The sequence below is a fragment of the Drosophila takahashii genome, chromosome 3R, assembly GCF_030179915.1.
Source record: "Drosophila takahashii strain IR98-3 E-12201 chromosome 3R, DtakHiC1v2, whole genome shotgun sequence".
Classification (NCBI taxonomy): domain Eukaryota; kingdom Metazoa; phylum Arthropoda; class Insecta; order Diptera; family Drosophilidae; genus Drosophila; species Drosophila takahashii.
The window spans coordinates 12,191,250-12,215,893 of NC_091681.1; the positions used below are offsets into that span (position 1 = coordinate 12,191,250).

The 24,644-nt window shown below is 40.4% G+C and overlaps 2 protein-coding genes and 2 long non-coding RNA genes across 6 annotated transcripts; 3 read left to right on the top strand and 1 right to left on the bottom strand.

Moving 5' to 3' along the window:
- The first annotated feature begins 8,558 nt into the window (after positions 1–8,558).
- Positions 8,559–10,698, top strand: LOC108065450 (solute carrier family 25 protein Shawn). 2 transcript variants are annotated; one of them, XM_070216155.1, is made up of 2 exons: positions 8,559–9,377; positions 9,901–10,698. In XM_070216155.1, exons 1-2 carry the CDS (start codon positions 8,701–8,703, stop codon positions 10,592–10,594), a joined length of 1,371 nt encoding a protein of 456 aa, XP_070072256.1. In that variant the 5' UTR covers positions 8,559–8,700; the 3' UTR covers positions 10,595–10,698. The 2 variants fall into 2 exon arrangements, with proteins under 2 accessions (XP_070072256.1, XP_017008936.2); XM_017153447.3 differs by having other exon boundaries at positions 8,562–9,377; positions 9,922–10,698.
- A 5,615-nt stretch (positions 10,699–16,313) lies between these two features.
- On the top strand, positions 16,314–16,970 carry LOC138913252 (uncharacterized). Of its 2 annotated transcripts, XR_011418899.1 has the most exons (3): positions 16,314–16,348; positions 16,559–16,614; positions 16,719–16,970. It is a non-coding gene; the product is annotated as an uncharacterized lncRNA (long non-coding RNA). The 2 variants fall into 2 exon arrangements; XR_011418898.1 differs by having other exon boundaries at positions 16,314–16,614.
- A 535-nt stretch (positions 16,971–17,505) lies between these two features.
- Positions 17,506–18,034, bottom strand: LOC108065454 (uncharacterized). The gene is made up of 3 exons (XM_017153449.3): positions 17,894–18,034; positions 17,812–17,841; positions 17,506–17,753 (listed from the first exon to the last, which is right to left on the bottom strand). The coding sequence occupies exons 1-3, from the start codon at positions 17,997–17,999 to the stop codon at positions 17,554–17,556; spliced, it is 336 nt and encodes a 111-aa protein (XP_017008938.1). The 5' UTR covers positions 18,000–18,034; the 3' UTR covers positions 17,506–17,553.
- Positions 18,035–18,157: 123 nt separating this feature from the next.
- LOC138913400 (uncharacterized) lies at positions 18,158–19,568 on the top strand. The gene is made up of 3 exons (XR_011419129.1): positions 18,158–18,250; positions 18,778–19,201; positions 19,285–19,568. It is a non-coding gene; the product is annotated as an uncharacterized lncRNA (long non-coding RNA).
- Positions 19,569–24,644: the final 5,076 nt, after the last annotated feature.

The window sequence follows — 24,644 nt, forward strand, 5'->3', positions numbered from 1 at the left end:
TATCATTTTTGTTGCCAATACTCTCCGGGCAAAGCAATTTCGCACTGCCGCCAACTTAATTTGCCACAACATTTCGCCAGCTGTATCACTCGTAAAAAAGCATCCCTTTCTGTAAAGGAAACTAACAACATTCTTGAAAGTTTCAAAAGGTCAAAGGTGAGTAAATGCACGAATTTAAAATTAATTTTTATATTTAAATATTTAAATTTTAAGAAAGGTTTCTTTAAATGATTTTTATTAAATATTTAGCAATATTTTTGGGTGTTTTTATCGAATGATGTAATTGTTTTTTTCATATGATTTGTTAATGTGTTTAATTTTTAGACTTTACTCTTTTTTGCTTGGATATTTTCTCAGAGTGTAGAGCAGAGGAACACTCTCAGCAGGGAAATGGAGTCTGAACTGTGGAGACTGCCTGGAAATCAGTTCAAGTGTCAACATTTTTGTTGCTACACATATTTCAAATATTTGGCGTTTTGTGCATAGTTGTTAACTCTTCTCCGCTTTCCACAGCTCAACTTCTCCTCTCGGCCAGGACATCAAAGTTGTCGCTCCCCTCGCTCGACGCCGAGGAATAGTTGTGCGTTGTGTTGCTAAGCTTAGGGCCATATCCTGCAGGATTTACTGCCTCGGCAGAAAAGTTTCTGCGTCGGCTTTTATGCCTTATTCCCTTTGTGGCCCATTTGATTTCTTTTTTCGGTTTTGTGCTGCGAATTGAGTTATTGTGTCGTTTCTGCGTTGGCCCCTTATGCAAATGGTTCTGTCTTCGAGTTGTTTTTGCCTTTTTACGCAGGTTACGCAGAAAGTTTGTCGCGAACTACGGGTGAAATTGAAAATCTCCGTCATAAACAGGTCCAAACGAAATGTTTTCCCCCCGGAGCTACCCGAAAATGTTGTAATTAAATTGCTCGACCCAATGGATTGTTCTTAAGTTTTCACTCGAAATTCTTCTGGCCTCGCTTTGTCCGAAGTTCTAATTTCGTTGGCAGAAGGTTTCTTAATTATGAGAAAATACCCTGTCGGAGCCAACTAATTGAGCAGCACAAAAGCCCTGCGAAAACAATTTTATCATAGTCGTTTGATCAAACTGGAGCACATAAATTGCGATAATGACTGCCCGAACAACCTGACATGGTGTAGAATGTGTTGACATTTGTTTTCTGCTCAAAGAGGAAACATGATGCTGGGTTTTCCCAGTTTTCCAGCTGCTTTCCATGCCTATCTATCAGAGGGCTGTGGCCAGTACTTCGTAATTTTCCTCTGGCGCTTTCTTTGGCCAAGTTTATTCCATGTATCGTTGGTGTTTTCTTTCGCCGGGCGAAATTCCTACTGCCCAGTCTTTCAGTTCTGCCAGTGAAGTGCAAAGTGTATAAAACGGTACTTGAATTGAATAAACTGAACCCAACTTTTGCGGCGAGTTGTAAAGTGCTAAATGGAAGTTTGTTAGTTTGATATGCGTGTAATGGAATTTCTGCTCAGAGCATTGGCAATTGAAAGACAACAAATCTGCTGTCTATTCTTAATCACTTTACCGAATGTTAGCAACACTTATACCCCATCAAATATTAAGCATTCGAATCAATTTAGCACATTTTCTCCCCTGTCTCGGTTTCCCCATTTTGAATAATTCATAACCCTGCATGAAAGACCGCAAAAGCCGAATAGTTTAGTCCAACAAATCAAAGTTGCCGGGCAACACAGCCACAAGCAAAACGCAAAACAGAAATAAGAAAAATTAAATTCCCAAAGCAGATTTTCCCCAGCAGTACTGTAGTCCAAAATTTGCTGACAACCACAAATTAGAGTAACTCGAGAGTATATTAAAGTCAAATATGTAGAGGGCGGGCGACTCGTAAATAACGAGAGAAAGTAGGGGCAAGTACTGGGGAGAAGAGGGGTTACTTTCTGGAGACGGGGAACGATTCATGCATTAATACTAGTATGGCGTTCTGGTCTCTGATTTGATTTACTGCTCGGGGACTTTCCCTAGTTGCTGGTTAAGCGGAGGAGGCCGAAAGGGACAGGAATCTAAGCGAGACAAATGCTAAGTTATGACAGGAAGGCCATGGGCGAAAACAAAATATTTCTATGGGCATTTTTATCGGCTTAAATTTAAATTGGATACGAAACGGATTACCGCGTACATATTTAATCTTTTTTAATTGAAGCTAATTGAGAGCGACATGGCTAACATAAAATGCATATGCTGTACAACGGTTTTTAATGGCGAAAGATTTTTTCGATTGTAATTAAGCAGCTTAAGTGCTTCATGACTAATTAATGCACTTTATTATTTTTATTATAAGGTTATTTATAAATTTTACAATTTTATTTGCCACAAAGCAACTGGACAGAGGTCTTCGATTCAATAGCCTTGAACAATAAACTGGTTAAACAATCCACAACAATGCAAATGCGAGCCAACGAGTCCCCAGCCGGCAAAGTGTATCCAAACAGAAACAAAAACAAAAACAGCGACAGCAAATAAGCAAATATGCAAATTATGTTTCGTTATTTCCTTCCTTTTTCATTCATGTCGCTTGTTTGACTTTATAATGAAAATTTTAATAATTTAATAGGTGCCAAATTACACAACTGCATGCGGCCATGAGCAATGGTAAATCATTTAAAGCACAGCCATTATTGTTGCTTAGTTTCCGTAAATCGTTGAAATTCTGCCAAATAAAACTATTACTCAAAACAATAAAATTAGATAAAAATCATTTGAGTGTGGCTGTTGTGAAAATTGTTTAACTTTGTTAAGTTTTCAGACAGTGAGTGGTCACGGAAATTTACACGGCCATTCCCAGCATAGAACATGCAAATATTTTATTTTATTTTACAGAACAATTTGCCAGCAAATATAATGAGGCTTCGAATATCAATTTTGGGCGAGTGAAATCTAAATTGGAATTTTCTAAACAAACGAAAAATGTTTAATTAATTGTATTGGGTGACTAGACAACTGAAAACAGCAACGGAAAAACAGCAATGGGAGCAACAAAAGTCATTAAGGACATCAAGTGCATAAACGGATTTGCTGGTTGATAATTTCGTGCTACGAGAATTAAATGTAATTTTGCGGTCTAGCTTGTGTGCGTGTGCGCATGTGTTAAATGCAAATTATTCGCATCGAAAACCTCAATGAATATAAATTCGCAAATGAACAGAGATCGCTTAGCATGGGGCAAAATAATAATAATAATATAAATATTTAATTAAACACATTTTTTGTTGCACATGCTCAAGCGCATTTTTTTTAATTAATCCTACCAATTGTTTATTTGTTTGTTCTGCGGTCGAGAGTTCAATGGGTCGTGAAATTTCGGTGGCATAAAATAAAATCCAACAATTGATTTAAATTGGTCAAGTGCAAAAGGACAGAGCCAAAGCAAAAGAGCCCTTCGCCCTAAACATTGTGGAATATGATAATGAGTTTTGGATAGAGATTCTATTTATATGTATATTTTTATGGCGTGGTGAATTAGCAAAGGGAACCGTCTGTTTTGTATATCAGAAACACATTTAAATGAATAAAATTGTGCGCATATCATAAATGCTATTCTATCTGCAGAAACACATTGCATGGAGCTCAAATGTAAACAAGGGCCCCATTTGCATTTACATCTCTCATAGTTTTCCCTTTATTAAATTTATAAATTTCTGCCAGGATAGAAGCTGCTGCCCCGTTGTTGTTGCTCGACCAGCATCTTTGGCAAGTCAGCACGCACGAACCGAAAAATCCCCCCTCGCACTAACACTAACGCCCACATGGACACTCACACGTATAGGATTTATGGCAGAGCGCATTTTATTTATATATATTTTATGACTTTCGTTGTTTTCATATTTTCCCTCTCGCTTCTCCTCTATCATAAATATTTTGCCTGGGAAAGCGAAAGCAAAACTGCAATTACAAGGAAAAAACATAGTGAGGGCTGAAGGGAAACTGCGCATAAGATCCTTTAAAAGTAAATAAAAGTGTAGAAAAAGCGCAGGAAACTTTGTAGAACGTGACTTGCACCAGATTACAGTGGGAAAAATGGTCACTCTAGCTGGATTCATTTTACATTTTTAGTTGTTTTCTGAGATTTAAAATAATTCTTAGTGTACCAAAAATCTTTCAAATATCTTAGACATAAAATGTAAAAAAAAGTTAAGCACAAAGAGTTAGTTTGATAATAAAAAAAGTAATCAATTATATATTTTAATCAATTTTAAAACCAACTAAGATTATCATACATTTGCAATATTTATTTTTTATGTTTTATTGTAATGGGACACACATAAGAAAACCACAATGAAAGGACTGTATGTTTTAATAGAGTTTTCTCTATTATATTATTAACAGTTAATTGATAAAAAATATAGCCTCATGTGGAGTCTTTGAAAACAGGTTGATTAAAAAAATCAAATTCATTATAATTTCTATAATATACGTATTTCCTATGGAAAAAATATATATAATCGGGTTTTTTTGCTACTGTAATCGGTTTGCGTGGGCCACTCAACCATAGCCATAGAGTTTTCCCACGCCCCCGACGACCCCCTCCCCGCCCCCACACATTGAGTGGCAATTAACGCCCATGATATTGCGCTTCGGCTGCATGCTGCTGCTGGCGGCATGTGCCATGTGGCGTCATCGGGGTGTTAATGCGCCAAGTCACTCCGTTCGCATTGGCAGCCGCTGGATTTTTATTGTTGCCTACTTTGCAGGGCCGCGTTCCCTTGGGATTTAATTTGCTTATTACCAACTTACGCAGACAAAGCGGCCATCGTCGCGCTCGTTGTCGCCATCGTTGCCCCACTTTCGTTCAAGTTTGTTGCAATTTGCAATTTGGGTCGTTGTCTGCCCCGCCCCCTGCCCACCGCCCCCAACCCGCTGCCACACATTTGTCGCTAATTTGGCGAGGAAGTCTTTGGCTTCCTTCCACGCATTCCGCCCCCCTTTTCCTCGGAAAAGGCACCCTCCGCGTAATTGTTTGGCACCAATTGTTTTAAATGCTCGACGAGCGTTCACAAATTGCTTCGCAGACGCCGCAGCCAGTTAACTGCACTGAGTGCACTTACACTCGGCTGTCAAAAGTTTGACCGGAATCGAGTTATCTATGTAAAAGTCACCAAAAGCATAAAGGGTAAATTATTTATGGAAGAAGAGGGTAAATTCTTGAGTTAGAAAATAATAATTTGCCACCCCATTTTAATACCACCTTTAATAATAATAATGAAATCAATGAAAAGCTGGTGATGAATATATATCGTATGCACTATTTATATTCCTGGCTGATCTTGGCTTAGAGATAAAAAGAGTTTACATTAATTCGTAATTTCATAAAGAATTCGTAAAAAATGTTCCTCCTATATTAACATTCTGGTCCCAATATATTTTTGAATAACAAGCAATTTAGGGTTTATTACGCATTCATTAAATTTGTCCATTACCATGCTGAATAGTGTTGAATGCTATTCAATGCGTGGCTGCAAGAAATTGCAAATGTTTTTATTATAAACAAAGAGCATGCCTGTGAGTGTGTGCGTGGGATGTTGGCTTGAACTTTTCCCGCTTTCAAGTCGAAATCGATGCGCATCAATATTCAATATGTTGCTTTTACTGGCGCCACGCCCACATCCACAGGGAAAGGGGGCGGCGGGGAGCCGCAAGAAGCAGCAAACCCAATCATGCAGCGCAGCCATCGCCATCTGATGTTTGCTTTACGTAATGGAATTGTGCGGTGAATGCCGCGTGCCACATTTTCCCCACGTCTTGGCCCCGCTTTCCCTTTTTCCTTCAGCTTTTCCTTTTTTTGGCCTTTGTGACTTTTGGTGTCTGCGAATTTTCCTTGGCCCACCATATGTCGGATCCACCCATCGAAGTCCTTTCAATCGCTTTCCACCGGCGCCTGTCAACATTCCTTTTCTGTTTACCCTCGACTTTAATTAAATAAAAATATGCATATGAACTGGCAGCACTTAATGGAATACTCCCAGCCCTAAGCTGATTATAATTATTATCTGTTTGCCGCAGATGATGCCCGCTACAGACAATAGACAATAATGTGGGCAAATGTTTCTCTAATTCCAACCGACAAGTCATTTGCCTGAGAAGTTGATTAACAACAGAAATTCGTAATTAATCGAGCATGCTAATGGCAAATTGAAAGCCTAACGAGTTCGATTCGATTGGTTTTGTGTTTTGTGTGCAGTTTTTATTTCAGATCCACTGGGGAAGTGGGAGTGTGGGGGAGAGGGGGATGAGCATTGCGCATACGCCGTGTTGTGCAACAAAGCAGACACGTGCTCGTATTAGCAGCCAGCTAAGTGCTGTTATTCTACAGTTTTACACCACAATTACCAGCTCCCACACACTGGCAACGTGTCAAAATCGACACCGGCACATGCCGCCCAACCCCCTCCTGGAATCCCCCTTAGCCCGCCCCTGCTGGTCCCTTCCCCTGGATTACACCGTCCTACGTGTCCTGGGACACCCGCGTACGTGTCGAATTCCAAATAGCAACGCCAGTCATAACTGTAAGACAATGTCTGCGTGTGATGTGATGACGGGTACGTTGTCACGCAGGCGAATGGGATTCCGGAAGGGAACTTGGGATCGCTGAGATGGAGGGGGTGGTGATAAACGTGTAGGTGATGCAAAGCAGCGCTAGTTAGTATGTCATGTGCATGTTGGCATATTTCGTTCGAGACTCACCTTCAGGGCCGCTGACTCACCCTCCCATTGTCTCCTTTTCGAACCATTTTGTACCCTTCCTGAGGGTATTGAACGCTGGTTAACTTATTTCCCTTGGTGGTTCTGTCAGAAAAACTATCCCAGAAATTTACAGATATCTCTTTACTCAATGTCGTATTTTGGTTATTTTGAATTCGAGCATTATTAAAATATAATATGCGACGTTTATTTATTTCATTCACAAAATCTTCATAAAACAAAAAAAAACACCATTAATTGTACTCAACTGCAATTTTCAATTCAAGTGGCTTGTAAAACAAATCGATTAGAGTATTGTTTCTTGTAGTTAACCACTCCCATTTGTTTTTCGTCGTGGCCTTGCAACAAACTTGTGTAGCAGCGTAATCATATCAGGGTAACATTCTGGCAACCACCACCCACATTTTCCTGCAGCGAGTGTTTTCTCGTGTTTTTCAGAAGCGCTACATCTTGTCCTTCCAAGTTCCTCTTGTTGATGTTGTGCTTGTCTTAGGCTTGGCCTTGCTGCCTCTGAGAAAGGATTGGGCAAACAACTTAACCCACTCAAGAAAAAACACAATTGGAATTTAAAATAATCTACAATCTGCTTAAGAGATAATCAGAATATTAAAATACTTTTGCCACCACCGATTTAAGATTTTTATGTGAAATAGCACGAGCCAAGAAACAGAAATGAAAGCAAGAGTTAATTATTTTAAGTGTTACATTAATTTGTGTAGGAAATTTTCTTTTCTGGGCTGATGGTTTTTTTCCTGTGTATTAATGTGAGTGGGAATAAACTGAGGACAGGTTGTGGCACATGTGTCAGATGCACACAGGTATCTATATAGTGACATCATTTTGATGTCAATTATTTTTCCGCCAACAGTCAACTTGGTTTGGGGATAGTTACACGAAAAATAAAAATAGTTGATTTTGTATAGAAAAAAACACTTTTTTATTTATAACATGAAATAAGTGTAAAAGTAAAAACAAAATTTTTAAAGTAATATTTTTTACTTTTTAGCAAATCCAAAAATTTTAAATTAAAATGCTACTTTTTTGAGTGCAGACATCAAATCGACCCAGCAGCAAACCGAAACCCACGAACCCATTTCGAGTACGTCAAACCTTTGACACATTTTCAGTTGTGAAGCGGGATGACTTGAAGGTGCGGTCGATGAGGACTGGAAGCCCCCGCTGCAGAGTGGATCCCCTCTGGCATAATGAACACTCCGCCTCCCTTCAAAACTCCCTTCAACTGGTGCCAACTGCCGAGGGGCAGGGAAATCGGGGGCGGAAGTACGGATACAGTCGGTGCGAATGCCATCAGCAATGGGAGTACTGCATGTTAATTGCCAAAAATAAAGGAAAGCAGGAGCGACAACAATTCCGGAATGGCTGCGTTTTTTTCACTTTGGCACAAAAGTATTTTAATTGCTTTGGCAGAAAAGAGAAGGGAGAACAGCTAACGATGGAATGGCAAATCATATAAATAAAAAGGAATTTTCTGAATGGAATTTATAATCACCCGAAACGAAGTGAAGTGCATGAACAATTTCTATCTCCTCAAATAATTGAACAAAAACATTAGCCATTGCGAACGTTTAGTTTAAATTAGTTAGTTGAAACTCAGTTTGAATCCATTCCGAATATTTCTTCTCTAAGATAATTTCAAAATATTTTCTGTGTGCAAAATAAGCAAACGTTTTCTACCCGTTGCCTAAAAAGATTCCCGCAATATTTTAATATATTCAAATTAAGATATGCTGCTCGCAACCTAAACTAAACAAGTTAGCTATCCTTTCTCTTTGGTTAGTACGTTATAATATATTACTACCATGCTGCAAGTAGGGTTGCCACCGTAAACGTCATACTTCTCGGCTAACCCATCTGACCCCAAACAATGTGAAATTTAGAAATGTAAATTTATAAATGCTATTTCGAAACCAGATCGACTCTCCCTCAACTGTTCAAGCAAAACAGAGACGGCAGCCATGTCGAAGGAAGAAGCTGGCGAAGCAGCCGAATCGGAGGTGTCGATGGGCCGCGGACCGCGTCCAAGGTCCTTTGGCGGAGTGGGTGCCGGTGGAGGCGGTGGCGGCCCAGGTGGCGGACCAGGTGGGAGTGGAGGATCTTCCGGCGGTAGCAGTCACAAGTCCGAACGGAGTTCGCGAGGAGAAGACGCCATTGACCGGGCGACGGATTCGCAGGCCACTCACCGGAAACTTCTCAGCGATCCGCGCTTCCGCATCCGGCCGCTGCAGCAGGTGATATCGGCCTGCGCCGGGGCCATGATTACGGCCTGTTTCATGACGCCACTGGACGTGATTAAGACCCGCATGCAGTCGCAGCAGTCGCCGGCGCACAAGTGCTTCTTCTACTCGAACGGCCTGATGGACCACCTCTTCTCGAGCGGTCCACATGGGCCCGAGATGGCCAGCCTTCGGCCGAGGCCACAGTTCACCAGCACCTGGGATGCCCTGATGAAGATCAGCCGGCACGAGGGACTGGGCGCCCTGTGGTCCGGCCTGGGACCCACTCTCGTCTCCGCCCTGCCCTCCACCATTATCTACTTCGTGGCCTACGAACAGTTCAAGGCCAAGTACCTCCAGATCTACAAGAGCCACTGGAACAGGAGTCCGGAACCACGGCAGTTAGAACTGGAACTGAGGTAGGTTTTAATTTCCTAAAATCATATAAAATGTTCTATCAGTTTAAACATTAGACTGTGTTAATTGTCTGCGATTATATAAAATTATAAATTATATTTAACAACTGAAAACTTTAGCGAAACGGAAATATAGTACATTAGATACAATGGAATTTATAACATTTGTGGGTCTACAATAGACTAAACAGAAAATGTAAATAATAAAAGACTTATTTAACAAGTGAGTTTTTTAGAATCTGTTAATGTTGGCCAAGACAAATAAAAAAGGTAGTAAATTTACATTTACCAATATTAGTATTATTTAGTAATGACAAAAATGTTCATTTATATTTTTTTGTTTGTTTTTATAGAATTATTTTTGTTATTGGCCAGTAATTTATAATTTTACAAAGTTCAATTTTGGGTTCCTGTGTTATTAATATATATCTAGAATAAAATACAATCTCTTATTTCTTTATAACCGATTTTTCCAAAGTAAATATAATAATGATTAAAATATAATTTGTGTTTAATACTTTTTAAGTACAAACCTTTCTTATCTCAGGGACATCAAGACGAAACTGCCGCTAGTGATTCCCATGATGTCCGGGGTCACGGCTCGAATTTGTGCAGTTACGGTGGTGAGTCCCATCGAACTGGTGAGGACCAAGATGCAGGCCCAGCGGCAGACCTACGCCCAGATGCTGCAGTTCGTCCGGAATGTGGTGGCTCTTCAGGGAGTTTGGGGATTGTGGCGGGGCCTGCGGCCCACGATCCTCAGGGACGTGCCCTTTTCGGGGATTTACTGGCCCATCTACGAGTATCTCAAGCAGAATCTTGGCAACAGCTCGCAGCCCTCGTTCAGTCTGAGTTTCTTGGCCGGCGTTTTAGCAGGATCGGTGGCTGCCATTGTGACCACTCCGTTCGATGTGGTCAAGACCCATGAGCAGATCGAGTTCGGGGAAAGGGTCATCTTCACGGACTCGCCGGCGAGGGACTTTGGCAAGAAGTCAACCTACAGCAGACTGACGGCCATTTACAGGATCCACGGGCTGAAGGGACTCTTTGCGGGATGCGGACCCAGGCTCCTGAAGGTGGCTCCCGCCTGCGCCATCATGATCTCCACCTTCGAGTACAGCAAGTCGTTCTTCTTTTACTATAACGTGAGGCAGCATAACGAGGCCCTACTGTTGGGTAACCCGAATGCATCGCTGGTCAAGGAGGATGACATCGAGTAGGGAGTGGGGAGTGTGGAGTAGGGCTATACAGTCGTGGTGGCTCCCTTTTGTAAATAAACAGCGCATATTTTATGTAAGCCCCCCGGGCGAATCCAATATCCCAATTAAGCTGCGCGACGCTTTACGTGTTACGTGTTACGTCAATAAGGCGAGATCCGGGAAATCAATTTGCATTTTCGCAGCTTAAAGACTGCGACTTCGGCTGCCTGTTGCTGTTGCTCCGAGTTTCCCGCTCCGCGAGTTGACTTTTAATGGAATATTCATTCATTTACATTAACTGCAATTTGAGCGAACGCAAAGGGAAATTAAACGGAATTGCCAAAGAGCCGTGAGTCAGGTGAACTGACTTAATATCGGCAACTATCCAAAGGAAAAGCTTCGCCCGCCTTTCCTGCACATATTGAATTTTCCAGCCCAAGTTCTCCGGCAGCAATAATCGAATTTCCTTTGTTGGTGGGTCACGTTTTGCCACAGTTTCGACCACTGCAAATGCCATTTGAGCCCAGGGCGTCGTGACCGAAAAATATTGCCAAGATTGAGTGCTACTGAAAATCTATAAATCACAGTCGGAAATATCAAAACTAAAGCGAGTAATTAAGAAGTGTTTGTTTGCCGCTGGGGCCTCTGGCTCGACTTAATTGCATTTCGCCCGAAGATTCTGGTTCCTTTCGTTTATTTTGGTCCACAAAAATTTTGCTCGAATGATTCGCCTATTACAAAAAACTGTCCAAGCGAAAATTTCCTTTTTGTGCGTCCTTTTGTTTTTATTAAAGTGCAAACAAAGTACACAAAGCATTCCCAAACACAAACTACGGAAGCAGGCTGTCAGAAAAAAGCAGGGAAAATATATATTTTGCCGTTTCCTCTGGATGAAAATAAAAAGAATGGACGAAAATCGTCCTGGGGACGGTTGGGTCACAGTAAGTGAAACATGATATTTTTGTTTGTTATTTTATTTTACTTCACTTAAACGTGAATCTCTGAAAGTGTCAAAGTGTGGCTGCTACAATTACGGGCATTTTTCCCAGCCATCGCGGTATTTGCGGCAGTTCAATTAATTGTGCAGTCTTTCCGATCGAAACCGCTGATGAAATAATTGGGAATGCGCGCAGAAATATATATCACACTTTTTCTGCGAAAATCTGAACATTAAATCGCTTTAATCTGGCTTTTAATTAATTTGTTAGGCAAAAGTGCGCCAATAAAGCCGGCACTCAAGTATTCAAATAAAAGAAAATTAACTGCGACCTGCCGAAGCGTTTCCCCCTTTCGCTATTTTCTTTTTCTGCAAAATCACATTATTAAAAATACTTAACGACCACAGGCGCCCGGGGGAACTTAACATGTTATATATCTCCCTCTTTTTTCATTGGTATTCTCTCTGCTCGACGAAAATTGCCAATAAAGCGAATTAAAATATGCTTTCATAAAAATAATGGAAATTAAATTTAAGTGAATATCTCATTTGTGTCGTGCATGTACGTGTGTGTGTGTGTGTGTGTGGGTGGGGCATTTTTTGCTTAACCACAATCAAGGACCTCTGGCTACACTGCACTCCTTTCTTTCCTTTTGTCTTCCAGCTACTTTGGCGCATTGTTGTTGCCGAGGGCGGGCGGCAGTGTTGGTTGTGGGGGCGTGGCGCTTGTCTATATATTTTCCGCAGGCTGTTGCTCGCCAGTGTTTTTTGTTGTCAGCATCAAAAATATTTTCGCAGCCGCAAAAAAATACGGGAGGAAAAATGTGGGAGGCAGGCAGGAAAAAGCTGTTGATAGGGAACAGATCCGTCCGTCCGGGTGTCCTTCAGCTGTCCCAGGGCCATCCTTCAACATTTGCCTGCTCTCTCTGTTGTCAGCCTGCGAGTTCCATCTTTTTTTCCTCGCCGTATTGTATTTGCATTTAATTGTGGCATTAAAAATACACCGGAATACGTCGTACTACGACTCGTCCTGGCCGTATCCTTATTTATGGCCCCAGTCCGTCTCTGTCGGCAGTCTATCTCATTTCTGGTCCTGGTTTGGTTCTGTTTCTGGTTCTGGGCTGTTTTTGCCGCTCACCATTGACATTGTGTGGGCGTGGCCGTGTGAATGGATATTCGATTTATTTGCCCCATTCCCACAAACAGGAACTGGAGGCCATGAAAATGATTTAAGATTGGATTATTGGGTGACAAAGTGTGAAGATATTAAAGCGTTGACACTGCCGTCGATTGACAACTAATGAACTGTTAATTGACTAATCAAATCAAGCACGCTTAAGCGCCCGGATTGCTTTGAGCCGTTACTTTTTTAATTTCTTGAGAAGTTGCATATACTGGAATAATTAAATAATATAAAGGGCTTATTTTATCTACAAAAAGAAATGTATACATAAATTTAAAAACATGTTATTTGTAAAGTTGATCTGCTTCTATTTTTTAGATAATTATTTAGTAGGGTTTTCTACTGGTTTTAATTTCATCTTTAGCCAATAAACCCGAAAAGATAATTTTGTTCACATTTTTTTTCCACTTCCATTTGTCAAAGAGCTCATGGCTGCTCATTTTAAGTCTCAAGAACTATTTGCTTAATTGTTTAATTTTATGCGCGGAGTTCGCTGAAACTTTATTAAAACGCGTAATTGTGTAGCTTTTGATGGGCGGGAAGCGGAAGGCCTTGCAGCCCCTAGTTAGTTAAAATTTCCGTTTTCCCCGAACCAACAGAATTTCTATTTCAGTTTCAGTTTCCCTTTTTTCTTGGCCAAACATCCGTCCCGATTGCGGCCCCTTGCAGGCTAATTGTTGGCACTAGCCGTGTATGGGGGAGACCATTTCCTCTTTTGACCTTGTGCCGGCGAGTGTTTAATTAATTTCGAGAACTGAGCCAAATAAATGGCAGGCGGTGCCGTTGCCCCCTAGTTCAAAACAAAGCGAAGAAGGGAACCGGACCGACTTAAGTCTATTTAAAAATGAGGCCGAATTTTTCACACTTCATGGCCATGCATCATCAGGTGATGGATGGGGACGGACGTCCCCGGACGTCTTTAAAGGGCACCGAGTTTCTATTTTTTTAATTAGCGAACCTTTTGCTTTGCTTATCCCTTTGGCGTCGGCGTGTTTACACTGTACCTGAGCACGCAGGATTTTAATTAAAAGGCACGAAATTGACAGGATAAAAAAATAATGTTTACCTTTTGCCACCGCGTTGGCCGATTGTTTGGCGGGGCTTTTGGCAGTCGCCAGTCCTTTAATTTCGGCAGCCCGAGTGGATTTCTTACTTAGTTCCAGCCACTTGATTATTCAGACTCCACACACTGGAGCGCGAAATTGTAATCAGTGCGGTCATTTTTCGAGTTTTTTCATTAAATGTTTTTGCACGCTTTGTGAAAATCTAATTGCGGTTAATTTGGCTCTTTATAAATGCAGGCCCTGTCCACTTCACACCACCGCTTGCTTTGTTGGCCATAAGTTATGCAAGGTTTACTTGTTTTTCTAGCAATTTTGGCTTTCGGTTTTCCCTTTCGTGGCCGGCTAAATTATTTAAGCGATAATGGGGCGTAAAAGTCATAACTTTGGGGCTGTAAATTGGGGGCTTTCTTGAAGGTTTCGGGTCTGGTCCTGTCAAGTGCATTAAACATGAGGCAAGGGTTTCGCTTTGCCTTGCTTTGCTTTGTTTTGTTTTTGGGGCTCTGGTTCACTCGACTGAGATAATTTGCTAAGCCATTCCGGAAGCGGCTTTTTCAATTGTTGTACGGCCACCAAATGGCTTACTTATTTCAAATGTAATTTATGGTAATCGCTGTCTTAATAACAAACCAATTAGAAAGTTTCCCATAATTTAATCAGATTTTCGTACTTGCCAGCGAAGTCTGCCCGCCAGACGGCAGAATTTGTCCTGCGAACTCCAGCGCCTTTTCTAGGAAGAAAACTTAAAGGTTTTCCCTTTTTCTCTGTTTTTCTTACGTTACGCTACGTCTGCTCCGTTTATGAATAATTCATGAGGTAACTTTATAAAAATATCGCACAAATGGCACTAAAACAAGGCAAGTGGAATGCCAACCTTTGAGCAGAATTTTAAATGCCCTGAAAGTGTTTGAGGTGGAAGTTGATTTAGTTGTGATTGCAAGTCATCTAAACGAAATGTAAAGTTAAGAGGGTAAGGCAAATATAGGCAAACAGTTTTAAATTATTAGTTTAACAATAATGGAACTTTAAAGGCAGTCGTGTTAAAAGAATTTTATAAAAATAAATGTGGAATTTATTAAGAACAGATAAAATTTGTTATATTAATTTTTAAAATACTTTATTTAATTATTCATCAAAAATATTGGTATAGTCAAGCTGATGCTCATAACTTTTCTCTACAAATACTAAAAGCTAGTCGGGGAAAATTGCAGAGAGAAAAGTTTCGCCTGGCCATTACCTGCAAGCACAAGATGCTAAAAATTTTAAAAATGCTGAAATTTTAGATGCCTGCGTGTCTGTGTGTGGCAGAACAAAGTATCGTTTATTATGAAGAGAAATGTGTAAGAAGACCTCAAAGAGGGCAGCAAATCTGAAAGCGGCTTAAAGCTTTAAATAATGTGATAAATTATTAAAATTATTTAAGAGAGCGAAAAGTTCCCCGGAATATGTACAAAAGTGGTCGCCGCAGTCGTTTAAGTGCAATTTGCATATTCAACAGATTTTTAAAACAAACCGGGGGCGTACGAGACTCCAACATATCATATCAGCCGAAGTGGAAACTTTGAACTTCACCTTTTTGTTTTTTGGCCCATCGCAAACTTTGCTGCGGTTTGTGTTTGTTCAATTTGCATACCAAGTTGGCCTCCCACCCTCATTTGGAATTGTTAAATTTTTATTTTGATAGCACCTCGTATGCAAATGAGTTCGGAGCAATTGGACCGGGTGGATCCTGTTGACCCGGAACAGGGGAACTTCCTCTCGGACAAGTTGCTTCATTATGTGAGTCGGGCTTTGGTAGATAAACAACGAGCGAAAGAGGAAATTAATTAATTTGGGAACCGAGTGTTGATGAATATTTAAGATTCCATTAGAATAATGCATAAAGTTCGCCCGTTTGTGTGTCAAATCTAATTGTGGTAATTGAATAATAAATCTATAAAACGCTACTCTTTCCAATTGCCATTTCAACTGAAACCAGCATCCGCATAATTATGTGAGGAACAGAAAGAAAATTAAATAATCTGCTAAATGTGCGGTAAGCTGCTTATAAATCCCGATAATAACCATTAGCATTTCTCAAAGTCAGTGCATAATTACGAAAGGAGCTTTGAAAAATGTCATTGTAAGGCAGGCAAGGAAGATACGTCAGTAAGCGGATATTAATTTCGCCTTCGTATTTTAATTGTGCCCCGGCTCGAGCACACACGCCTGCTCTTTCTGTGGCTTAAATTCACATCGTTTACCTTGGCAACGAGGCACGGGTGAGGGTATCCCGCACCCATCCCGCTCCAAAGGCTCCAAAAGGTGCCCGGGCGACAGCAACAATATGATCCTGATGGGCAATGACAGCGATGGCGACAACATGGACACATCCTGCAGATGTCAGCCGTCTGCTGACAGTCAGCTTTCGCCGGGCCCGGACCCGATCCACTGACGACCAGGGGAAGAAGCCAGGAGCCTGTCCGGAAACATTCCTGACTTATGAAATATGCTGAGCAGTGTAGAGCGTGCGGAACAAGCTGTCAGTTCCCAGAACGGCTTGTCTCTTAATTTTGACTATATTTTTTTCAGCTCGGGGGAAGGAAAACGAAAAAGTTATAATACCAGAATTTTGGATTAACAATTATACTCATTTAAATATATAAGTTATAAATATTTTTTAATAATTTATATATTTAAAATAAATTGTAATTTATAACAAAAGATTTCATAAGTTATTTTATTCTAAAATTTTGCCATATATTTTCTTTTTGTAAAAATAATTTAAATTCACATCGTTTACTTAATCACTTTAACATTTTCAGAGTGTAACGAGTATGTAAATATGTTCAATAAAATTAAACAGTGTCGAGCGGAAACCGTAAGTGAGAATCGCTCCTCCGGCAAAAGTTGTCACCATTTTTTCACCCTCGTTTCTCTAATCTCGTATAATGCTTTTGGCAGCCCTTGTAATTTAGTTTGCAGTATGTTTTTTGCAGTTAGAGGAGACGGGACAACGACTAATGACTTGGAATTTGTTGCCCGCCGGCCAAATGAGCATGTGAGCATGGCCCCATTCTCCTGCTCTCTATCACTTTCTGTGAGCCAGCTGTTGTCGCTTCTGTTTGCCATTAACGCCTCTTTCAAGCCAAAAAATAGAGAAAACTGCAACTTAAGTGCAACAGAAGCGTGAAAATCATTAAGCTGCAGCTGCTGCCCCTCCCACCCTCGAACACATGGCGGCAAACAAAGGACTCCGCAGGGACAAACTAACTGATACTGGCACAGACAAGGAGGGGCCACTGTATCCCCTTTGCACGCCGTCCGACATGACGTATGAGTTATGCAGATAAATTTCATGCGACGTCGCTCATACCACCCGTCAGCTTTAATTAAATCCAAGAGCAGCAGCGCGATTTAATGTGAAAAATGAAAATTGCCAAATGCTACTGCATTTTGGATATTGCAATGTAGCACTTTAATTTGTAAACTAAGATATGCATTTATGTAAAAGCAATCAATCTTTCTTATTTTCAGTATAAATCACGTTAAATTTAACTTACATTCTCAGCTTATCCCTTTCTTTGGATTCCTAACAATTCATAATTTAATCATTTTAAACCGAACTCTAGCATTTACATTAAATTGACTCAACTACTGTCAATTAAGTTGTCAACCTTGTCAAACTAATTCAAAACCGCAACCAATCAAAAAAAATATTCTACGTCAAATATAAAATTATTGTGCCAAAAAGATGTAACTAACTTGTGCATTATTGATATATGATAAAATACCTTTAAGTCTTTTTATTGTATTGCCTTTAAGATTTCTTTATATTAAGTCCAAACAGTGCTCTTTTTGCGTCTACAGCCAAAGAAATTAAGTCAAAAAGTAATGATTTTCTTTTCGGTGGAGGCTCCATTGGTGGAACCAGATTTGCTGGATACGTATTCGGTGGAGCTTCGGTTTCTGAGACTATCATTTGACCAAACAAGGCTAAGAATTCTTTATCCTTGCATTCTGAAGGAATTAAATGTAAGAAATGTTTATTCAATATTGGTTCAACTATTAAACTTACCTTGAGTTGTACATGATGAATTATTTTCGTCTAGGGAAAAAAAAATTAATAATTATGCATTAAAATTAGATATAAAACGGACCCTCCTTTTTTGAATTATCTAATAAGTTATCTTGACCACGAATTATAAGGAGTGCTGAAGAAATCAGTGATACGAACAGCAATCTCCTCATCATGACATCTTCCATATAGATGGAAAACTAAAATAGAACGTTTGTTTAACTAAGCCTTTAGTAAAAGGTCTCCGAAAGTATAATCAAAATGATTTGCCTATTTACTCGTGTCAAAACGATTTCCTCATTTCCTTTTTTTCCATGCATACATTTTAGGTTTAACAAGCGCACCAGTTTAAACGCCTAAAGGAGTTATAAGCTTATATGTTGGGTTTTAACAAAGTAACTCCACCCACTCTAAAAAAATAATCAATTAATTACCACAGGTATCAGGATTTTACACATTGAACACAAAAGACATAATCACAGTCATAAAGGGGCAACCACAAAGCCCATTCAGGCCAATATCTCGTGTGTTTATGCACAATGCCCTTAATGAACAACGGAAATTGGCGACCATTAAAGTACAATTCCAATAAAAATAAATCAAGTGGACAAAGGCAAAAAATATAGGGAATTTAATATTCAGAAGCTCTGAGTGCTTCAATTAAATGGGTTTTAGCTACTGCTCTTAGCCAGACTAACTATTTATGGTTGAAATTGAACTACGATAAAATGTTTGCCTAATGTTTGGGTAGAGTGCTTCAAATAAAAGTATATAGTTTGTGCGTTTTTAAATATTTATAGATTTAAAATATATACACTTTAAATATTTTGCCCAAACAAAAGCGAAATGTACAATACGAAATCATCCATCAGATTCCACCCAAGTTAAGGCAACAGCGCAATTGTGCAATGCTTAAAACATCACTGTGTTCCGACATTGTTGGTTACTTTTTTGCATCCCATACAGGACTATACATTCATGGTGGCTGATAAATAACGACGCAATTGACTTGAAATCGCGACCGCTTTTACCGCACTCACTGCGAAAGGGATGCTCCAGTGGAAGAGCGTGTTGTCTTCGGATGACTGTAATACATTATATTCAGTTATATGTGCAGGAGGTGCACGCACTCGACATATGAGGTCAAATTAAATCGCTTTGACATCCGAAACTCCTCGGAACTCGCATCCTGCTGACTTGAATTCCTGGAAGAAGAATAAATCTGCAGCTCGTGACATCCTTCAGCGATTTATTCACGGCACGAGGACATCCCTGGTTTTGCGGAACCTGTCGGACGTATTTTATTGTTGCCTTTTCACACACGCTTTATTTATTTATTTATATGCTCCGTTCCGCTTGGCTCTTTCGGTTTTCCCCCGTCCAGGCAAATGTAAGCCGTATTCATTTTTGTTTATCAATATTTGCTTTTTGTATCAATATGCAAAAACTTTTATTAATGACCAATATGTGCAGATTTCCTTTTCACAGCCTTTTATTTAGTTCGGTTTCCCGGGCCGCTGGCAATTTTCAAGCGAGTTGGCTGAAATGATGCAATGTAAATTTCATTTTAAAAGCTTTTTTCAAGGCTTTAAGTGGTGCCACTGGCTTCCTTTTGTGCGCCGATAAAAATATCGCCGAGCAGTGACATTGAAAGGTTGTCAAATATTTATACTGTATACAATTTCTTATATTTTTTTGATTGTTGTGCCATTATACATTGTCCAATTTGGCATTAATTTAAATGATTTATTTTGTTTCAATTTATTGTTTCATTGTTGCCGCTGCTCTGCTCCTCCGCACAAAAGACTGCGGATCATGATTGATGGTCAAACGGGTCCACAGCATTTTTCCAGCATCAGCGGCCTCAGCAGGCGCAAGGATTTAATTTGATTGAAAAGCAAACCGAAAAATCAATTCCGGCTAATGGATTTTCCGCACCGCACTAGGCTAGATCCCTCGTATTCGGATTTCATTTAATTTTATCTTTTTTCCCAAGCATTCCCCGCCTTTGGTCTCCAGTCATTTGCATCCACATCCGCTGCGGCATCGATTTGGGCGAAGCAATTTTTCAATAAAGGCATACAAAGAAAAAATGTTTGGTATTCCACTTTCGAGCCGAGGCATCCTTTATTGTTTAGTTGATGTCTGCAGCTGTTGGCGTGACTTGTTTTTTCCTGCAACATATAAGGTGTAATCATCATCAAGAGGGTGAACCTTTTTTTGCGGAAGGTCGAAAGCCAGTCCGTTGTGGTTTGCTCGAGAATTGGTTTCCATTTGTTATATAGCCGGGATAATGTTTACTCAGGGGTGTCACAATGGCCTCTTGCCAATTTAAAACATTTACTTTAATGACTTAACTTGGAGAGTTGCATATTTTACTCAGAAAGATGGATGTTTCTGTATACTTAGAGGAGTTTATTGAAAGCCCAAAGAGCGAGTATCAGACACGTAGTACTAATCACCTTCTTAGATATTGATAGCTCATTTATATTAAGTTCAAAGCTCGTCCATCGCAACCTTGCTGCTGCTGCCTGTCTGCATTTGAAGGCCGCGTCCTTGGCTTCGAGTTAATTAGTCGTCTGCGCATTTAAAACTTAATTAACAGCCGTGGCCGTAATTAACGTTATTGGCAGCTGGCAATAACAACACCATCAGCATGTGGCTGCGGATCCGGAACAACGGAGTGCGAACTGCTGCCACCCAACTGTCGGGCTTTATTAACTCCCAGATGGTCGGCAGGAGAAAGGCGTCGGGCAGATTGGCATATTCAAAGCAGATCAATGGGGGCAGGGCACCGAGTGACAGAGAAATACGCCGGCCAATTGCTTTGTGCTCCATGGGAAAAGTGTGCTGAGTGCTGAGGGAGAGGAATGTGTTAGACGTCTCCATGTCGTTGGCAATTAAGCATAAATCCGCTGTCACTGCCCGTTGCACATTGTTGTTTAAGCCGTTGCTGCCGTTCGTGTTTTCCATTTTTTGCTCTTGCAACACTGTTGCTTTTGCTGGTGAAAAATGCATGAGTTCGCCGGAAGCGGCAACCACCAGCTGCGTTGGCCTGAACCCAGCTAAAGGGCCAAACTCATGGGGGAGTTTCCCGGCAGAGAGAAAAATATATGTGACCGTGTTCATTGATACTCAGTTTTGGCTAGAAAATATTGTGAAGGAAGGAAATTAATAATTCTGTTGTTTGTTTGTTTTGATATCTAATTTTGTTGTATACAGATTCGACTTCATTCGGCACTCAATAGTAAAATATTTTGGAATTACATCTACAAAGGCACATTCTATTATATTGTATCTTTCCTTATGATCAGACCATCACAGCAGATTTTCAATTCTGCGGCTTTGTATCTGAAATACACAGCAGGTCACTAACAAAATAATTAAAATAACTATAGTTTTTAAGCTTTTTTGTTAAAGTGCAAAAAAATAAAACACACTCAAATTATATTATAGTCCACTATTAAGACAGCTAACCATTATATTCTTGATCCAAATATGGTAGGTGATTATTCCATTTAGCTAACAGTCCCAAACAAATTTTATTTGAGGGTGCAAATAACGTTAAAACTTTTAATATGGAAGCTTCATAACATATTTCTTATTTATGTAGGTTTTTAATTTTTTCAGTGTATTTGTGTCTGAGCGTGTGTTTGAGCGCAGAAGAGAATGTAGGAAATTTAAACAATAAACGCTTGGTGAGTTCAGCACAATTTCCTCATGCATCAGTCGTCCTCGCTGCACTCCACTCCTTGGCCATCCTTTCTCCACTTGGTTTGCTTTCTTCCCTAGCTCGACACATTTCTCCGATGCTTTGGACCAACAAAAAGAAATAATTAATTTTTATGGTTTTGTCTTTGGGTTGGCACTTTCTGATGCGTTCTTCTGACCGGAGCAGCTCTTGTGGGTGAAAGCTGCAGTGTTCGGGGGGGAAAGTCAGTGAAGGGGAATGGGAAATGAAGCCACTGCAGGTGTAAGCTGAAATAATTTAGAAATTGTTTTGTTTCTTGTTTGCGCATCTGTTCTTTTGTCAGTTTGGAAGCTGAAGAAAGCCTTTTTTCAAATTGCCAGTTTTTCAAGCTGAACATAAATTATTATGACATGACTTTCAGAATACCCGTACGATCTGTTTGTATGCACTTAGTTAATGCATGCCTTAATAGTTATCTTAATTGGTTCTATTTAGTAGGTATGTCTTACATGCTTTTTAATTTATCTTATTTGGTTTTATTTAGTAGGTATTTTAACACTGGGAATTTCTTTGATATTTGATAAATTATATTCAACCATCAGAAATCGAACTATAACATAAAATACTGGAGCCAAAAACATGCTTAATATTCATAAATCAAAATATAATTTCATGGAGTTCGCACCACATTCAACGACCATTGCAAGTGTCATATAAACATTAACTGCCCCACGTAATAACTGTTTACACGCGCATAAAAATCAAGCTCTACTCCTGTGACTGCCCTATAAGGAGAATGTCCGAGCAGGTCAGACCGTTGACCGCACCTTCTCCCTGCCGAAACCCACTTTTCTCGATTTTTCCTGATGCTGTTGTTATTGCCATTGGTGCGGTAAGCAGGTGAGAAGTCGAGCATGGAACACACTTCACAGGTAGCCGCAGGATCTGCAGTCGAGCAGAACCGCAGCAGAACCCCCCCCCCCCCCCCCTTATCGACCACCTTTACAGCCAACCAACACCAACCCACCCACCCACGCACTCACTCACTAGCCACTTCAGTTACACTTACCATTACAGTTACAGTCTCGGTCTCGGTTTCAGTTTCAGTTCCTTTGTCTTTCCGCTCATAACAATAAAAGCAGTAATCAGAATAATAAAATAAAGGAAGATTCAGGCAAAAGGAGGATGGAAAAGGAGTTCTTCATGTTGGGCAAAAATTTTAAATATTTTATTGTTTAATTCGAGTGCGCCTTGTGCAAAAGTTTAATGGCCGACAACGCTCCGCTTCACATTATCATTACAATTGCGAGTATTTTCACCTGGCGGCCGTTAATTCGAGCAGGTATTAATTATAAAGCCCCAATGGGGCTCTGGTCATAAACACAGAACATCTTGCGTACTGCACTTCATTTTCTGCTTGGATTGCGGTCCATTAACCGAGGGTTGTCAGTAATGAGAAAACACAGATACGCACCGGTACAAAGTGCAATTGTAGTGAGCAGCCGAATGCCAAATACGCATTTTAATTAATATTTCTCCGAGGAAATAATGCTGGTAAATTTGCGATGGTCTTCAGCTTAAACTCAATTTTTTTCCACCAACGAATGGCAGCCGTAAAAAGCAGGTGAATTGGAAAACTTAAGAATACTTTAGTTTACAAAGTACTGGCAAGAAACATTATCCATTAAAAAATTTTAATATCTGTTATTTATTCGTCATGACGATAAAATTGAAAATAACTTAATAAAGGAACAAATTTACATTTATTAATACTTTCATCTTAACGCCTTATATTCATTACAGGCCCACATAAATAATAGTCCATCACCCCTAACAAAACCTTTAGAAAATCAAGTTATAATTAAAATTGGCTTGCTTTCCCTTGTTGTTGAGATAAAATATTGCCCATAAATATACGAAAATCTCCCCAAACCACTTTTAGGGCTGACCAATGCAATTATTTAAGTTTGCAATCCCGCAAATGGGTTTTTCCAATAATCAACTTACAATTATTAGGTCAGACTTTGAACCCTCGAGGGAATTGACTTTTATGCCTTGGCAAACACACTCTCCCAGGTTCCATAAATGGGGACCCCATTCATACGAAACCATTTCCCACTTTTGCATTCAAGTTTTCCATTTCCGCTTTGGCGCCTTTTTCCTGCCTCCAGCCCCGCCCAGCCCCGCCCCGTCTCCGGTCCCAGTTGCATAATATTTTATTATCCCCAACGCCTATCTGCATTGTCCTGGCACAAGAGGACACCTCCCCCCGGAGCAGCCCACTCTCGTTGCCAGTTATCTGCGAGTATCCTTGTGGCAGAATTATAATCTTACAGGCTCTAACAAGTGCAAGTGCGGCTGGAATTTAATATCACGAGCCCCTTTGTTGTCTTGCTCGCTGGTTTGTTGGTTTTAAGTTTTCGTGTATTTCATTACAAGGCAGTTTGGGATCGGGATTGGAATTGGGATTGGGAATTCGGATCGGGCTTGTGTGCCGCTTGCCACATTCAGCAGACGCTTAAATCCTTTACACAAGCTGTTTGCCGCGCATAACGAAATAAAATAAATAATCCCGTTTAATGGAAAGGCCAAGAGAATGAGGGGCTCGGTCGGAGGCACCTCCACCTCGGCCCCCTCCCCAGTTCGCCATTGCCAACGCCATCCCATTTCCATCCGAGCACCAACAATGCCGCCCGGCATCGCATTTCCTTTCCAATTTTCCTCGCCTGTGCCTGCTGCTTCTTCCTCAGCTGCTCCTGGTGATTCTGCTCCTTTTCTGCTCCTTTTCCTTTTCATTTCTCGCCGCTGTTGTGCACACGTACGCGGCTCAAGATTTCCCATTCATATCGTGTGCGGCGTCTGCTGGTGATTTAAACAGGGATGCAAACCAGTTCTGAACCGAACTGAACTGTCCCGCTCTTAGTGGCTCCATAAAAACTATATCTTTTCTTGAAAAGGCTAAAAAATATCCTATTAACGGGCAGTAATTTACAGGAACGCTTTTCAAAGTCCAAAAATTTTTACGCGTATCTTATTATTGACAAAGCATTTGTTGAAAAAGAAATTCCACGTCAATAGCCAGTGAAAATTAAAATATTTAATCCTAGGTATTGACAATCCAAACACGTTCACCGCACTGGTT

Coding starts and splice junctions, on each gene's coding strand:
- LOC108065450 (XM_070216155.1), top strand. CDS start 8,701: ATGTCGAAGGAAGAAGCTGGCGAAGCAGCCGAATCGGAGGTGTCGATG. Junction 9,378..9,900: donor CAGTTAGAACTGGAACTGAG/GTAGGTTTTAAT, acceptor ATACTTTTTAAG/TACAAACCTTTCTTATCTCA.
- LOC108065454 (XM_017153449.3), bottom strand. CDS start 17,999: ATGGAAGATGTCATGATGAGGAGATTGCTGTTCGTATCACTGATTTCT. Junction 17,842..17,893: donor AGATAATTCAAAAAAGGAGG/GTCCGTTTTATA, acceptor TTTTTTCCCTAG/ACGAAAATAATTCATCATGT. Junction 17,754..17,811: donor TTCATCATGTACAACTCAAG/GTAAGTTTAATA, acceptor TAATTCCTTCAG/AATGCAAGGATAAAGAATTC.